Raw genomic sequence first — 17539 nt, forward strand, 5'->3', positions numbered from 1 at the left:
TCTCAGCTGCACGTCCCTTTGGACTGCAACGTGAAGTGCAGGTGTGCTTTGGGGATAAAAAGCTCAGAGTACCTCGTTCACATGTCTCAGTGAACCGGGGATTAAATGATGACTGGAAACCACGGCTTATATGGCAGAAAAGAGTTTCTTATTAGAATTTGGTCATTCAGTATCCTTTAAAAGTGATTGCATTTAGATTCCTTCACCTTGTGCCTTTCAAGTCTTAGAAATGCTTTAAGCATTTAAAGCTCCCTGGCAGAGTTCAGGCTTGATGCTAGTTTAAAGGACTAAGAACCGGGGAATTCAGAAAATCTGTCTTTTAAAATTATTTTCTCTTGGAAATGTATTATTCTTAGTTTTAGCTTCAAACTGGAGATGATCTATCCCTGAGACAGGAAAAAGGCCTTGGATGATGGAATAGGAATCTTTTTCTCTCTTACCAGGCCAGTTTTGTAAAACAAGGGTAGCACAGGCTGAAACTGTTTTGAAATGAAGTGCATAGTGAACACAAAATGTTGAAAATTAGTCCATTTTACAGTTTGGAATTCCTCTAAAATCAAGAACCTTAGCAGATACGGAACTGTTCACAACCTGTTACTAGCAAATAATTTCCCCACATCAGAGGATGGAGGCAAGCTGCCTCCGAGTGACTCAGTGGGACTTGCCTCTGCCAAACGTGGCCGATAGCCATTTTTTGAGATTACCTGTGATTTGTCACTGGCTGCGGGTGGCTAAGGATGTGTCAGAATAACACACTGAGTGGTGAGATGTGCTGCGATGTGGTGAGATGTGCTTTTTTAACAAAATCTGAGCTGTCTTTAGCGATAACTACATTTGCGTTAATGTTGCCCTAAATTTTCTCTCCTTTTCCCTGCTGTCCCTCTTTAATACACAGTTTAGAACACTGCAGCTGCAGCTCTGCTAAATGCATGTTCTGGGTCAGGTATTGTAAGTGGAAGATTCATAGCTGTAATTAGAGAGGCACTTTTGCACGTACGCTTACGTACCCTTGTAGGAAATTTGGTTAAACAGGAAAGGAGCTCTATATATTTTCAAGAACTCACATGTGCTATTAGGCAGAGATCTATTTATTCCTGGCACGTATTTACTATGTTTTGCTCTTTGAGCAAAGAATTTACACAGAGGGGTTTGGAGGCTAAAAGCAAGCAAATCTTCCCATTATTCCTATGTTTACAATGTGCTGCAGAGGACAGCAGGGCTTCAGTGCTCTGGGTTTACCCGCTTTACTGGGATTCTGGAAAGCATCCTGGCTACTGCAACGCAAGCGGTACACCCAGGAACATCAAGGGAGAAAATCCTGAAAAGATCAGGTAACAGGTTATTGAAATGCGAATCTCTAGCTGATTGTTAGTGCCTCAACCATCCGTCAACTGATCAAACTTTGCGAGGTCTTTTGCATAGTCTTAGCATTGGCCCTCCTGCCCCCGGTCTGGCTCCAGGGCACCTGAAAGCAGAGCAGCTGGCGAACCACTCTCATTTCTGGGCTTGACTCGCTCCTGACACATTGAATGAAGATCAGGGTTTAACTGAAAACCATTTAAAATACATATCTTCAGATATCCTCGACATTGCACTTTATGTGTAATTTGAGACAGTAACTGTCAGCGACAAGTACGTGGATGCTTTGTAAGAGATCCTCAATCTGAGAAATGTACAAACTTGTAGTTCTGAGCATTGTTAGACCTCAATAAAAGTTATTTATACAGCCGCTCCCAGGGAGCCGCTTCCAATAACCATGCTATTAAATTTACCAAGATATACCAATTGCAATGCTCATTGCAAGTTATTACCATTGTATTAGCCAGTTAGGTTTTATTGGTTGATACTCGGTGACAGATGATACCTGTCTTTTTAGATAAATTTCTCACATGCAACCAGTATAGAGGTGGGCAGGTACATGCTGAGTACGCTACCTTAGATATCAAGGAGGAGTCTCTGGAGACCCACACAATGCCGGAGCTTTAATTGCATGTGTTCTTCCGAAGCAATTTAAGCAAAACATCAGTATTGTTAACCAATATTGTTCTGGTATTTCTTTTGGGAACCACTTAGATACAGATGGGGGGGGTGTGTGTGTACACACATAACCTTTTTGTCCTTACACGTACTGTGCGTGGTTTTCTGTGAGTAGTCTTTGTTGTCCTCAGTAGTAGTTCAGCAGTCCCCAGACCACGCGGGGGGCAGTGGGGGGTCAGCTGCGCTGATGGAGTGGTGAAGGTTCGGGGAATGGGGTGGTGAAGCTTCAGGGAATGCCAAGTGCTGCAAAGAGCTCTGTGGAGGCTATTGCAGGCTGAATGGTGGGAACTTCCAAAGCGAACAGGGGACTTTCAGAAGTTCAGCATTGATTTAATTTACTTCCTTTGGCTTCATTTAGGAAGACTGTTGAGCTAACGTAATGATTATGAAAATGCTAGTCCAATAAGCACTTAAATTCTTCTCTAAAAATGATAATACTGTTCTAGTTACATTTGATTGGAGCCTGATTGTGTTTAATTTTACACCGTGGTCACCAGTATGGCAATAAAACAGACTTCCTACCCTTAGTTAAGCTACTATCTTCATGTTTTCTGACCACAAACTTCAAAGAAAAGATCTCGGCTACAAGGAGGCCTTCCTTCAAAGCAGGAGCCACAGCAGCGCTAAAGGAACAGTTGTAGCACAGGGAAAGGAAACAGATTAGATGACTTGTAGATGGTATTGCAATTCCTGAAATTGTATCTTTTAAGACAATATTTTATTCATCGTTGAGGATAATATGAGTCAGTCAATGACTGCTTCTTGCTTAAAGTTCAAACACATTAATTTGAAGTTTGTATAAAAGCTTATTGAGAAAGATAGGCTTACTAATGGAATGTAAAATAAGTGAGAAACAGTTATCTCTAGACAGTTTTTTGCTGCCTTGGTGGATGGTAAAAGTAAAATAAGTACATAATTTAAACGACTGCTCAGCTTTGAATAGGTATTCCGTGTTGAATGCTGAAATGGAGTCAGTCAATAGAGAGTTCTGACTGATTAGGACTCCAGTGCAATAGTTGATGTAGAAGTTGGTGAAAATGCACCATAAATATAATGTTAGATAATCCTATAAAGGTACATTGAATAATTAGACCCAAGAATTTCTGAATGCTGGAAGGAAAGAAAAGCAATGTTGGTTGAATACCCACAAATGGTTTTTACTGACAAATATAGCTAAGCACATCTTCAACAAACAGGGCTAATCTTTTAAGATGGAGTTTTGGAATACAGAGAGACAGTATTTTAGGAAAAAATTTGGTCCTGTAACTGAAGCAAATTAAAGCACAGCAAGGCTTATATTTATTTAGACTACAAGAACCAAAGCAAGTAAGGGCCGCATATTTGCATTTTTAAGAAGGAATTTTCATTTCATTATATTATGAATAAACCAGGAGCCCGCTTCTAGCGTGGAAAGCCACTCAACTAATGAATTTGAAAGATTATTAGCTAGAATCGTAAGAAAAAGATGATTGGGAATGTCTGTTTAAGAATCTTCTATTGTTTTGAAAACCTGCGTTAATTTTACAAGTTCCATTACATTGGGATAGGCAAGTCTGAAAACTCTTCACATAAATAAATCTCCTTGTGTTTCAGCAGACTGAAACTAAACTGAACTTGTAAAGTTAGGGTTCTTTGAAAAGGTGCAGTTAGTTAACAGACTTTGTTCCGTAGCATAAAAAAAAATCCAACGAGATTATAGATATGTAGATACTTACGCTTAAATAAAGCAATAAAATGTTAATATTGAGCTATTGAAATAGTGACAGCTAAGCTGTCAGAAGCAAAAAAGATATTCTTGGTATTAAATAAAGGACATACATTCTGGCAAGTGAAGTTAGATGAGTCATCCTAGATTTGGACATATAAATTTAAACAAATGACATTTAGTGTTAGTTTTACTCCTAGGATACTTCAAAGCAATTTCACTTATCCGTGGTGGATTATGAAGTACAGAATTAGTAATGAATGTATGAGCTGGTCTAGGCCTCAAATTATGAGACTTGTAGGCAAGCTTTTGCGAAGAGAAACCTATAATAATGAATTTAAGAATGAAAACTTAGCTTAACCTGACAAGTTCCAAAAATACAGCTTAAATACTTGTTCTATACATATGAGGATCCTAGCCACAATGCTTGTTTGGCAGCAGAGTGGCTCCGTGGGATTAGGATGATAACTGACAAGCTTTGTCAGACTCTATTCCACATTTGGGACCAGTAACTTGTGCAGAGAAGTGCTGGAAGAAAAACTTTTTATTACTGGGAGGACACTTTGTCTTTAGATGTTTCAATGGATAATGCCAGACCTATTTGATCTGTCCCTTTCATAACATTAAGCTATTTATGTTATTGGTGATATTCATCATGACGACCCATACGTGATCCCTTATGCAGTGTCAGCAATATTTTGATTATAGCAAAGTTTTTTTTTATGCAATGAACATGCAGCCGTTGATTGTATTCATGCATGTGTTGCGCGCACACGCATGGAAGCTGTGCCCATAAGCTGCTTCAAAGCGTGGGGAACCAGATATGTAATGTTGAACCTGCAAAGGCAGCAATTTGACATGGCATATAAATTTGGAAGACTTTCAAAAAATGTGTACCTGTGGTATGACAGTTTGCCTTAATAATTGTCTGGTAGCACTTGAAATCACTGTGGTACAAAAAAAAAAAAATCCAATCTTAAACCTACTTTTGGGATCACTACAGTTCCCAGTTCAAATGAAGAGCTTTTCTAAGCTGCATTCATTTTTTTCAAGGATTAACTTGATTTAGGGGGAAAAAAACCCCAACCCACCACCCAACAAAAACTACTATACCTATAAATTTTAAAGCCATTTTCATTGCTTTAGTTTAAAACAGATGCATACTTTCTTCCCTGCCTTGACCCCCCCATCTTGAAAGGTCGGATTGCCAGGACACGGATCGTGCAAAAGGAATGAGATTTAGTCAAATGTAGCAAGAATGATCCATTCTGAAGCCAGGTAATTGTTACCGATATCTCAGAGGACTCGCATCTTCCAGCGTGTAGATAAAACCTTCTCTGCTTACATGTAAATCTAGTAATACTATGTTAAGAATTAGATGGAAAGAAAAGAAATGGAACTGTCCTGCAGCAGATGAATCATGCCTCGCCAATGAGGACTGATACTTGCAGCAGAAACCAAATCACATAACAGGAATGTGTTTGAGGCACTAGAGAAATCACTGATGTCTACATCTGAAACCTAGAACAACCTTGAGAGAAGCACTTTGTGAGGACCGGAGGTAGAGAAGCCCGATTTTCAGTGGATTTGTGTTTCATTATTGAGTGACTTATCTGAATTTATGCTAGGTCTAAGCTCAGTTCTTAAACAATTGACATCAAAAAAAGATGTTATGAACGCTTTACTTTAGGGTTTATACCTTATTACACACTCAGTTTCGCCTGATGTAGATCCTCTGTTAAGTAATGAGGCACAGAAACTGATCAAAGCTTTCCCTGTGGTTTGTGGAGTCACAGCATCTTTCTCTCCCTTGTGGGGTCTGGGTTTATACACGTGGTGAACATGGGGGGGCCCTTTGACTCAGTAAAGATAACTCTTTTCTCTTTGCAGAAAGCTTTTCCTTGAAAATCTGGGAATATAGAATAAGCAGTTGAGTAAAATAATAGCGTACTGATTGAAATTGGCCAGTTAAAACAGCAGGTTGATGATGTGATGGTAGAAGGATGATTTTCCAACAAATGAGAAACCCAGTTACCGTTGGCCCTTCTGAAACTTCCCCTTCTGTGCCGTGCAGGTACCCGAGGCCATACAAAACGCATTGCTTCTAGGGTGGGACTGGTTGAAACTGCTGATATCTTAAGTGAGAAGTGCCCTTCTCCAACCCCTCCATACTCGTCCTTCTCTTTGCTATCATGTCTGCCGAGAGCTGAGGCTGTTGGACACTGCTTGTTAGAAATAGGTCTGCTCTGCAGAATTTGGACATGCTTTCTTGTTTGGCTTAGCATTTTGGGTTGCTTGTGTGCATGTTTATGATGTCTTCTGTCTTAATCTTTTTGAAAGGTGTAGAAAGCATACAAAGCATTAACTACTCATCCTGGGGGAGGAGACCCCAATATCCCTTGATTTATCCCATCTCAAACAAAGCAACTCAGCACAAGGTTTACATGCATGTTTTTCTTCTCCTCTCCCTCCCACCTCCATAAGAATAAGTAATAAGATTTCTCAAGGACATACTATGTGAAGTCTACAGTCGGAAAAATGTTGTAAATGGATTTTTATACAATAAATCCTATAATGGAAGTTATCCTAATGAGCCAAATGCATCTCTTACAGCCCTTCTAAACAAGAATGTCATTGGAAGAGATGAGAATGAATGATCAGGAACAGCAGTGTGTTAATTTCTAGAGTTTTATAGTTCATAAGTACTACCTCATCATAATAGCTTTTGTTTCTTCCTCTACTCACCTCGTATTTTGTGAGGCTAAGAAGTTCTAAATTGATGGACTAAATCTCAGATTTCATGACAGTTTCAAAAGGGATGTTCCTTAGAAAAGTAGTGCATGCTTTTTTAATTTCTGCCCCCCCCCTTCTCTTCCGCTCCCCCCCCCCCCCCCCCCCCCCGTTTTTTTTTTTTAAGTTAGTAAGTGAGAAAGCTAACTACGTACACCCCAGGAGAAAGGCCTGAAGTGGGACAAATGAGACTGATATTCTTGCTATCTCTACCCCTCCCCACCTTAGGAATGCTGTAAATGCTTGAGCAAATTACATCTGTTGCTGTGCTGTTTTCTGGACATATTTAGAAACACAGGATAACCGATGAGGTTTCTGACATCGATATGTTTCTTTATCCCTTTTTAGAAGTATTGTGTTTTTTTTTTGTCTGGTGAGTCCATGAGAGTTTGACATTGGATGACTTTATAAAACATTCTGCTAATTGGATTTGTTAAAATAAATAAATCAAACACTAATTGGAACGTGCCCTGCCATTATTTTTGCTTACTGAATTAGATATAATGGCGTGAAGTTCTTTTTATCATATTTGTGCACTTATTTAAACACCCCCCTGGCGCACACTTCTGCAAATTCAATTATATATTCAAAGGAGGCATTCAATTTATGCAAGGCTGGTTTACATTTAATCCGGGGGCAAGTCTCGGTAACTGATGATAGGTCTGCTCAAGATTAATTAGCATCACTCAGATGAGCAGTGGCATTGTTACAAGCCTGCAGTGTAAAACAAGGGATATTTTATCCTTCCTATGTGAGCCGTTATATGCTTCAATATGACCCTTTTCAGGAAGGAAAGGCTTCCTTTTTGTTTGGGTTTCGTTTTGTGAGAAGGGGTCAACACCGCCAGTATCAAAGTCCTCTCCATTTCCTTTTCTTTTGCCCCAATTGCGTTTGTCAGTGTTTAATTTTCAGCCAGCCAGGGGAAAGACTCCAAGAGCCCAGTTTGCTTCCTAAAATCCTCATTCTTCTTAACAATTTATGAAGATGAGGAACTCCATTTTGGTGAATGTGTAAACGTTTTCATTTTCCTCAAACAGCTTTGTGATGCTGTGGCTAAAATTGTAACATGCAAACCTGGGGTCGAAATGCATTGAGCGGTATATTTTCCTTTCAATTTGAGGATTATTTTTTTCTACGTTAATGAATAGCCCGGTTCTGCTGCCAAGTGCTTATGTTTCAGTGATGGATGATTTTGTATTAGGATGGATCTAACCTGTTTTTGTTCTCCCCCCCTCCTTTTATGTTCCAATATATTTATCTGTAGCTCATATTTAGGTATCCGCATAAGCAGTTTGTCCTAGGAAATGCTGAATATTTAGCTTATGTTGATGTCAGTGAAAATAATACGTCTGCTAGCTTTAGCCTGCTGGCCCGTTTTGGAGTTGCTATCCCTACTGAAGGTAGACACTTGAAATCTCGTAATGAATTTTTAGTTTAAACTGAAATTAATTAGTTGGGGACTAATTGAATTTCTGAGGATGGGTCCCATTAGGTGAGCAGGAGGAGCGCCTGTGCAGGCCTGGCTGCTCTTCAGGGGAGGGCTGGGGAAATAGAGCCCCACTTGGCCCTGAGGCCGGGTTGGTGGCTCAAAGCAGATTTTTTTTTTTTTATTATTTTTTTTTTTTTTTTTTACACAAAAAACAGGGGGGGGGAGGGGGGGGGGGGGGGCAAAAAGCTATGCTTGTGCTCCGGGTGCTGGTAGCAGGGAGGGCTGGAGGGGCGGCCTCGCGGAGGAGAGGCCAGGGCTGCCCTGTGCCGGAGACGGCCCGCCATGGCTGCTCCCTCAGAGGTGTCAGGGAGGGGGCCAGCTGGTGTGGCACCGCGGGCTTGGTGGGGAGAAAACATGTTCAAAAAAAGGGCAAAACAGCAGGAAAAGGGGGAGAGGAATTTGAGAAGCCTCCGGGGATCCAAGGTCAGCGAAGGAGGAGAGAGCGCAGTGGGTCCTGAGTTCCCCAAGGTGAAGTTGGGTGGAAATCCGCCCATTGGCTGCCACCTTCTGCAGCCAGGGCAGGACAGAGACCAGCCGTGGTAGACTCGGCTGGCAGATGTGGACACAAGCCGCTGTGACTGTTAGAGTAACCCCAAAATCAGAGATATTCTGGATGCTGAGATTCTTTCCTTCCCCTTTCTGAAGTTTCTTTCCTGTTCCGTAGTACAACATATGCTGTAATGTGCGAAGACAGGAGTTGCTGACTTTTTAGCTCACACGTTATTATGGCTGTGGGTCTCGCCTGAGTCTTTACTTCACTTTTAATTCTGCTGGTTTTTGACACGCTATAGCAAGGAGCGGATGGAGACTTCCCTCCTCTCGGTACCTGGGATTCCTGCAGCCGCCTGCTTGTCTGAGCCCTTAAAATTGACTTTGGTTTTGTCTCCTTGTCCTCATTTCCTGCAAATTCACCTCTCCCAGTTCCAATTCTGTTGCTTCTAGTAAATTAATCCTTCTGGCTTATTGCCCTGTCGCTCTGTGTTTGGAGGTTTTCTCTGCTATCCTTGTCTTTAAAATGTAGATGTCTTGCTGCTACTTTTAAGGCTCTCTGCAGTTTATCCCTTCCTTCCTTATCCAGTTGTACTGCAAGGGTAGCTTTGACTTTCAGACAAGGCACTTTAAAGCTTCCTCAGGCGTTGTCTCTTACCAGTGGAAACTCCTAGATAATTTCCAAAAGTTCTCACCATATCCCTTTTTCAGCTCCTCCTCCAACTTTACATACCTCAGCATGTCTAAAATAATCTGTTTAGCTGATTATACCGAGGTATTGACAATTGCATTCCCTATTAAATCAGGATGGCTACCCGGTATTTTGCTACTAGTGCTTATTTTGCTTCTGGGACTTTGTAGCAGCACCTGTGCAATTTTCTCTGTGTACATGAGGCCTTCTACAATTGTCTGGCTCAATCAGAGAATTTGTTTACAATCCCTTCAAAGGAATAGCTCAGAGCCAGCGCGGTTATTGTGTGCTGCGGTATGCTGAACAGAGGCTGCATGTGTCTCAAGTTGTGCTATTAAAGTGAATCTATCAAAATCAGAACGCTCCACTCGCAGACTGAGAGTGGAGTATTTGCGATCGTCTCTTGTACCCCCTCGCTGTGAAAAAGGTGACTTTCAGTTGCATTGCATACTCCCACACAATCCAGAAAAGCTTTATTTTTCCCTTAGACGTTTTAATAAGCATGTTTAATATTTTAAACTTGAACTCTTTCACCTAAATTAGATTTAAAAATTAGGGAAACAGTTTAAGTGTAATCCTGCCCTTTTTTGACAGCTGGGAAAGCTTCACAAATACAGTAAATTTAAAGCAAGAATTATTAAAATATTGTAAAATGATGACACTTCAGAAATATTTGCAGTGACTACAGAAACAGGCAAGCCTGCAAGGGTCATAAAAACTGCGGTAGTCAGATGTATTTATAATGAAAATATACAATATATCAAATTAAATTGTTTTTCTTTAGCAACAGAGTATTTTGGGGTGTCAGGTACTGTACCCGAGAAATCCTTCTGGTATATAATTAAATAGAAATAATATACAAAGTTTTGTAGAACAACTTAGAAAACCAGTTGCAGTTGGACTGCGCGTAAAGTCCTTTGACAGAATAAGGATTTAATAAATATTAATGGCACGGTATATATTTGTGTTTGTCACTTATGAGCAGTTCCACAGGAACTGAGACAAGTTTGGGCTTTCTTGGGAGCTAGAAAGTAGAAAATATATGTGAAACCTCAAGAAGGGCCTTGGTGTACCCAGTGCTGGACAGTCCTTATTGCAAAGGAACAGCAGATGACTTGTGTACCGCTGTGTGTGTGTGTGTGTAGGCAGCCTGTGGGAAGGAGTAGAGCGTTGGGAACATCTCTGTGGATATAACTGATTAGTGTCAAGAGCAATTGGCAGTTTGGCTGGCAGAGTGAGTTAGTGTTGCCTTGAGCATTGCTTAGTCCTTGTTGTGCTGAAGTGTTCGATGTGCCCAGTTGACTTGGGAGGACTAGTATCTGCAGAGAAAAATTATCCTTGTTTCCCTAAGAGAGAAAACCAATGCAGTACACAGACTGTTGGTGTGATTAAGGTCTAACTGAAGGACCCAGGCTGCCTGATCTAATGGATCCAGTACTGAAATATGTGTGGCAGGCTAAGTTGGGTGGATGTTAAGAGGAATGTGCCTGAGGACACACCAGCATAGGAATATCCTACCAGGGAATAAACTAGCTTGATTTGTCTGTGTGACACAAGTTTTGAAAATCTGCGTTGGCATACAAAATTTCATTCCACTGTTTATGGGTTTCCCTTGATTCACAAGTGTTCGGGCAGCTGGCAGGTTATTTATGACAGTTAACTACTTCCAAGTATTTCAGGAATTACAGTAGGAAAGATCACTTAGTCAACAGTCTGGAAGGTGTGAATGCTTGTTGCTATCCTCTTCCTGTTAATCTCTTGTTGGCAAGAAGCTAAAGAGCTGCACTCAAAAGTACTGACTTGTAAGACCTAGAGGGAATGGTCGTGTGCCACACAGAGCTTCGTGGTGTTACGCATAAGAGGTGGTTAAAAGGAAAAGGAAGGTTGCACTTTCTGTAGGTGTAACCCAGCCGTGTGTAATTCAAGGCTTAAAAGTGAGGTGAGGATTCACTGTAGGAACAGTGATGCTCTGCTCATTTACCATTTGCTTTCCTTCTTTAATTTTCTTTTTTAAAATATCTGACTTGGAGGTTTCTGTAATTAAGTATCAGTTACTGGGACCCAAACATGCATATTCTTGCATGTGTGTATGATGTACAATTGTCCTTGAAAACGTAAAGATAAGAAGTTGAAATAAGGGGAATTGATCTAATAAACAGTAGCACGGAGCAAAGAAAAGAAAGGCTTCCAAAAGATACAAAGGGTGGAAGTTAAAAAATGTGTTCTGGATAACTTGTCTGCTGCCTGAAATCTAATATGCAGGAAATTAATTTTCTTTTTCCTTTCTTCCCTGTGTAAACTTGGGTACAAAATTTTAAAGTAAATGAACTACTATAAAGAGATATAAATAATTAATACAGGAATGTATTTATTGTTCTTGGTTTTTAGGTGGTTGTTCATTTGATGAGCACTACAGTAATTGTGGTTACAGTGTGGCCTTGGGAACCAATGGATTTACCTGGGAACAGATCAATACCTGGGAAAAGCCGACAATGGATCCTGCTGTCCCAACTGGTGAGTAAGAAGTCTCAACAACAGGGGGTGGGGTGGTGTGCGTATGTATCATTCTTTGAGAAAATCAGCTGTTAGTCCTATATGGTGTGTACTGGGTCTGGGTACCCACAACAATGGGGTAGGATTTTATTCAGTGATGAAAAGACTGTTTTAAATACAAAAGTAGTCTGACAATAGAATTCATAAATGCGAGATGGCTTTTTACAAGGTTTACAATTTGACATCCTTGCTGAATCCTTTTATGCTCCTTATTCCTATTCTATTCCTGCATTTAACAGAGAGAAAATGTTTCAGATATAACATTCCAAGGTTTGGTCAGCTTTTTGCACGTTTCAGAATGAGAGAGCTGTCTTACCTGGGGAGATGCATGTTTGAGAGGCCGGAAACAGTAAAGCTTTGTAATGTCTGGGAATACTGGACCTTCCAGTTAGCATTTAACTCTTAACTGACTGCTTTCACCTCTAATTCTAAGAAATTCCTAAAGAATTGACTGTAGTAGCTAGTACTTGATCAGGCTGGGATTTCAGCCAGTGAAATTTTCATATGCAAGAAAAACATTTCCAGCAGAGTGAGTTACCAGAATATCTAATTTGCTAACTCATATTGAGAACATCCAATAATAACGTAACCTTCCATGTGATACTTGGAATATTCTCCCAAGAGCTCACAGTAATGGTAATTTCCAATAGTTTTGTTTCTCTTTGCAAATTGACATTTTGTTGTATATGAGTTTATATGGGAGTAAGTTCTTTAGCCTTAATAAAAGTGTTGTGGAATGGTTTCTTCACATCGAAAAAGAACTTGTTTTAAGAAAAACACATTAAAATTTTCAAAAAGTCATAGTTTGTCTGTGTTTCTTGCCACCTAAAATAGCAGTTCAAGCCCCTTTAAAGCTGTGGACACAACGGCAAACATACCTGACCAGCACGTTAAGACCTTGATTTCAGTCCTAAGAAAGAAGTGTTTGTTCTGGTTAGTGTATCTCACTCTGAGAAGCGGGAGCTACACGGCAGAACCAGAATATAATGCTGTTCCAGAGATATTCTTAGGCCTGTAATTACTGGAGTAAGACAGTTGTAATTGCTGGCTGCCTGTTAAGGGTACCATGTTGAGCTGGTAGAACAATAGCTCCCTGCTGGAGCCATTGATAGACAGCTCAGTCTTCCTCCCTGTATGCTCCGTGTCAATGCAAAACAAGCGCACAAGATACCAGCCTAGCTGTGGTTTCTCTCTCACCAAAGGTTGGGTAATTTTTGTTGTGGTTTTTATTTTGTTTTTTTTTGTTTGGTTGGTTGGTTGGGTATGGGTGTTTTTGTTTTGTTTTGGTTTTTTTTTAAATTACAGCTTAGATTGGAATTTGTTCGGAATGGGATCTTTCAGAGTGTTTGGCACCTAGTACTGCTTGATTTGGCTATGGCATCCCCAAAGAAGTTAATTGTGAAAGTTGCAGTTTTCTGGTCTTGTCTGTAAGAATGTATTTCATTGTTCTGGGTGGTGTTTTTTTTTTTTTTTTAATGATGGCAATTTATCTCTGTGGTTCCTCTGCTTCTACCCTGTTCTGTCCTGTTCCCTGTGCCTGGTAAAGATTTAGCTAGAGAGAAATGACAGGTCTTTGAATTAATTGATCCCAGCGTGATCTGAAGGAACAGGAACACACACAGTTTTGATGCAGTTTGGAAAGCAGGAATAAATGGGAGGGCTTACATGGCTTGGACTGGAAGAGTTCAATACTTTGTCAACTCTAAATGTTAAGGTAAACCTATCTTCCTGACCTCTAGATGAAGGTGTATTGTTATCTTAAGTACATTGGAACCATGGAGAAATCGATAGATAAACAAAGGTCTGGAATAGCATAGTAAAAAACAAAAACAAAAAACCCAAACTAAAAAACCCAACATAAACACCCCCCCAAAACTACAATGTAATTTTTAACAAGACTTTCAGAATTATTTTTTCTAAAACGAAATGAATATAGGCGTGTGTTTTCTCCCTTAGTACATCATTCCATGATACCTATTAGCACTAATAAATATAGAAAGATGTTAGAGCAGCTGCAAATTTAATAAAGGTTCAGCATCGAATAAGAAATGCAGAAAGCTTTATTTTAGAAAGATGTAAAGGTAAAGCAGCCATCAATTTGGAATGTGCTGGTAAGGAAATATAATCTAAAGAGATCTTAAGGAGCATTAGGGGAAATGACTCAGTTCCTGATGTTACTAATTGATGTCTTAGGACTATTCACACAGAACAATAGACAAAATAAGTAGGTAGAAAAAGATTGACCACAGCAAATGAGTACAGAAGGCTCTAGGAGCAAAAACATGTTTTCAAGAGCTGTCCAAGTCATGCTAACCTTGAAGTAAATTATACTGGTCAATTAGACTGCCCCAAGCTAGCAGAGACGTTAGAGCTGTTATTGATAGTCTGTATTGCTGGATAGAATGGTAATGCATGTTGTTTTATTGGTTACTCATTGAAAAAATCTGTTTTGCGAGAGTAGAAGATATTTGCTTAAAATTCGTGTAGGGGCAAAGCCAGGCGAATAAACTGATGAACAGCACGTTCCGCTCCTACGAGCAGGGACATCTTTAAAACCAGAGTACTAGAACCTTTGGTGATTGACTTTCCATTCCGTGTAATTTCTCCGCTGCAGCTGAAAGCAGCAGGGTGTAAATCCACTGAGCTGCAGGGTGTAAGAGGTGGTAACAAAGAGGTTGTCGTGGAATAAGCATCTTCTGGTGGCCAGCTGTAGCCAGGAAAACTCCTTAGCGCTCCGAGTGGCGACTGGAGTGCCAGAACGCGTAGGGTTCTGAGATCGCAAGCAGCAATGCACATTGTCTTCATCAGGATGATATTTTAGAGACTACCTTATTTTTGTAGCTGGAAATAGATTGAAATACTATATTGTGGAAATGGTAAAAACAAAAAGTGAGCAGGCGTTAGGGTGGTTCGATGGTACTAAGCAAGTCTGCAACGCAGCCTGCTGGGGGACGTTGGCAAAAACCACAGCCTGCCCCCACTGTGGTCAGCCAGCCGACATTACCATTGCCGGCAGAGCTATTTTCTTCTGTAAGATGTGTCGGCTTTCATAAGTACCAGCGGGTCCCTTTGAATTCAACCAAACCGCAGAATTCTGTCCTCCTGAATACTAATGATAATATCTAGCACTTTTTACAGTACTTTTCATCGCTAGATCTCGGAGTGCTCTTCAAAGGAGGTCAGTACCATGAATGAGAGATGGAGTCTATAGTGCTGTGTAATTCTCTGCTGACACAGTGCTGCAAAGGTCTCTGCCCAGGGATGACTTTTCTATTCTCTATTTTTTGAATTAAAATGTTGAAAGAAGAAAAAAAAAGGGCAATTAAACTGCTCCATTAGCAATGTAGAAGTTTGTAGGCAATTTGTTTTACTCCATTACTAGCAAATAAGCTGTTTTCCGTGAATTCTATGATTAATTCCTTAGGGCTGGAAACAGTGTTAATTGGGGGATTAAGAACCAGATGTTTGTTGTTCTGAATAAATGTTTCAAAAACGTGAAAGAAATGAATTGTAGGTATCCAATCCCCAGACTTTGGGACTCTCGTTCCGCCTCCTTGTGTAATAGCAGGAGTGATTATAACAGAATATTCTTTAACAGATGGGTGTTTACTTAAGCCTGAATACCCTCAGTGATGAGTATTCTACAGTCTTTGGGCTGCTTATTCCACTCTGAGTTATAAAGATTCTCAGTCCTTCATTTTCCTTTTTATGACTTCATTATTTTTTGTTCCATCTTTGACTAGGGAGAATAATCAGTTGTTGCTCTCTTTTATAACCTCTTTTATATAGTTGCATGCAGTTAAGTCTTTGTTTTGCAGGACTAAATGTGACCCACTCCTTTTAACCTTTCTTAATTCAGTGCTTCATTTCCTTCCCTCTGCCCTATGCCTTCAGTCACTGCTTTCTTATCTTTTTTGGGTATTTGCCTAAAGCTGTCTTATCAAGCAGGGATTCAATATTCTACATGACAGTGCTGGAGGGGCACAAGACTTCAATTCTGTTATACAAGTTCCAAGTACAGCAAGTAGATTTCTCCTGCTCCTCTTTATTTCCATCTTATAGTTTTCATTCCCCTTTTTCTGTAAGTATTTAGTCTTTATGTGCTGGAATTTGCAAAGCAAATTTGGCACTGTTCCACATGACATCCTGGTCTCTAAATTGGAGAGACATGGATTTGACCTGTGGACCACTCAGTGGATAAGGAACTGGCTGGACGGTCGCACTCAAAGGGTTTTGGTCAACGACTCCTTGTCCAAGTGGCGAGCAGTGACAAGTGGCGTGCCTCGGGTGAGTACTGGGACCGGTACTGTTCAACATCTTTGTCAGTGACATGGACGGTTGGGATGGAGTGCACCCTCAGCAAGTTTGCTGATGACACCAAGCTGTGTGGAGCAATAGACATGCTGGAGGAGAGGGAATGCCATCCAGAGGGACCTGGACAGGCTGGAGAGGTGGGCCTGTGCAAACCTCATGAAGTTCAACAAGGCCAAGTGCAGGGTCCCGCCCGTGGGCCGGGGCAATGCCATGCACAAATCCAGGCTGGTTGGAGAATGGATTGAAAGCAGCCCCGAGGAGAAGGACTTGGGGGTGTTGGTGGGCGAGAAGTTCAACGTGAACCAGCAATGTGCGCTCACAGCCCAGAAGGCCAACCGTATCCTGGGCTGCATCAAAAGAACGCGTGGTCAGCAGGGCAAGGGAGAGGATTCTGCCCCTCTACCCTCTCGTGAGACCTCACCTGGAATATGGCATCCAGCTCTGGAGCCTTCAACATCAGAAGGACATGGACCTGTTGGAAGACGATCCAGAAGAGGCCACAAAAATGCTCTGAGGGCTGGAGCAGCTCTGCTATGAAGACAGGCTGAGAGAGTTTGGGTTGTTCAGCCTGGAAAAGAGAAGGCTCTGGGAGGCCTTATAGCAGCTTCCCAGTATCTGAAGGGGGCCTACAAGAAAGCTGGAGCGGGACTTTTTACAAGGGCATGTAGTGATAGGACGAGGCGGAACAGCTTCAAACTGGAAGAGGGGAGATTTAGAATAGATATTAGGGAAAAAAAGTCGGTATGATGGTAGTGAGACACTGGAACAAATTGCCCCGAGAAGCTGTGGCTGCCCCATCCCTGGAGGTGTTCAAGGCCAGGTTGGACGGGGCTTGGAGCAACCTGGGCTGGGGGGAGGTGTTCCAGCCTAGGGCAGGGGCTTGGAACTGGATGATCTTTAAAGGTCCCTTCCAACCTAAACCACTCTGTGATTCTACAAATTAGATGATGTGAGGTGGGTGTGGCCCTTTCGTTTGTGTTGGATCCTACATGTTATTTCCTTGGGGTAAAGTAGGGCCTGAGCTTTTGTGTCTTTTTGAGGCAGATACGTGGTTAGTACAACAAGGAAATGTGTTGGCTGAAACTAGCCAAACAAAAGTACTGGCCTTATTTTTCATGTTATAACGTTGCAGTATTCCAAGGACCCTGGACCTGCCTGCTCTTGCAGCAGTTGCAGGAATAATATTAATAATGAAAGTATTTAACATTTGCACGTTCAAAGTATTTTACCGTCATGTGCTAATTAACTCCAATGGAGACTTAACCAGGGCTGACTAGACTGAAGTAATTACTTTAATTGTATTAAATACGATTCTACTCTGAATACAAAGCCATCGTGCCATGTGACTTTCTACAGCAGCATTCATTGGTGTTAGATTTACTGTTCATCTCAAGTTTGCTTTTCTGAACTTTCCCCCGCTTCCGAGCTGGCAGATGAGCAATCAGCGCACACAGGCTGAAGGTCTGGCCCC

General features: G+C 41.1%; 1 protein-coding gene across 1 annotated transcript in view; it reads left to right on the top strand.

Moving 5' to 3' along the window:
* PTPRT (protein tyrosine phosphatase receptor type T) overlaps positions 1–17539 on the top strand; it is a gene marked incomplete at both ends in the record, with an annotated part of 470881 nt that overhangs the window by 120277 nt on the left and 333065 nt on the right. The window contains one exon of the mRNA XM_082491049.1: positions 11590–11715. Within this exon, the coding sequence (XP_082347175.1) occupies positions 11590–11715 (126 nt within the window). The remainder of the gene's footprint in view (positions 1–11589; positions 11716–17539) is intronic.

This window comes from Vanellus vanellus (genome assembly GCF_965231255.1).
Source record: "Vanellus vanellus genome assembly, chromosome: 15".
NCBI lineage: Eukaryota > Metazoa > Chordata > Aves > Charadriiformes > Charadriidae > Vanellus > Vanellus vanellus.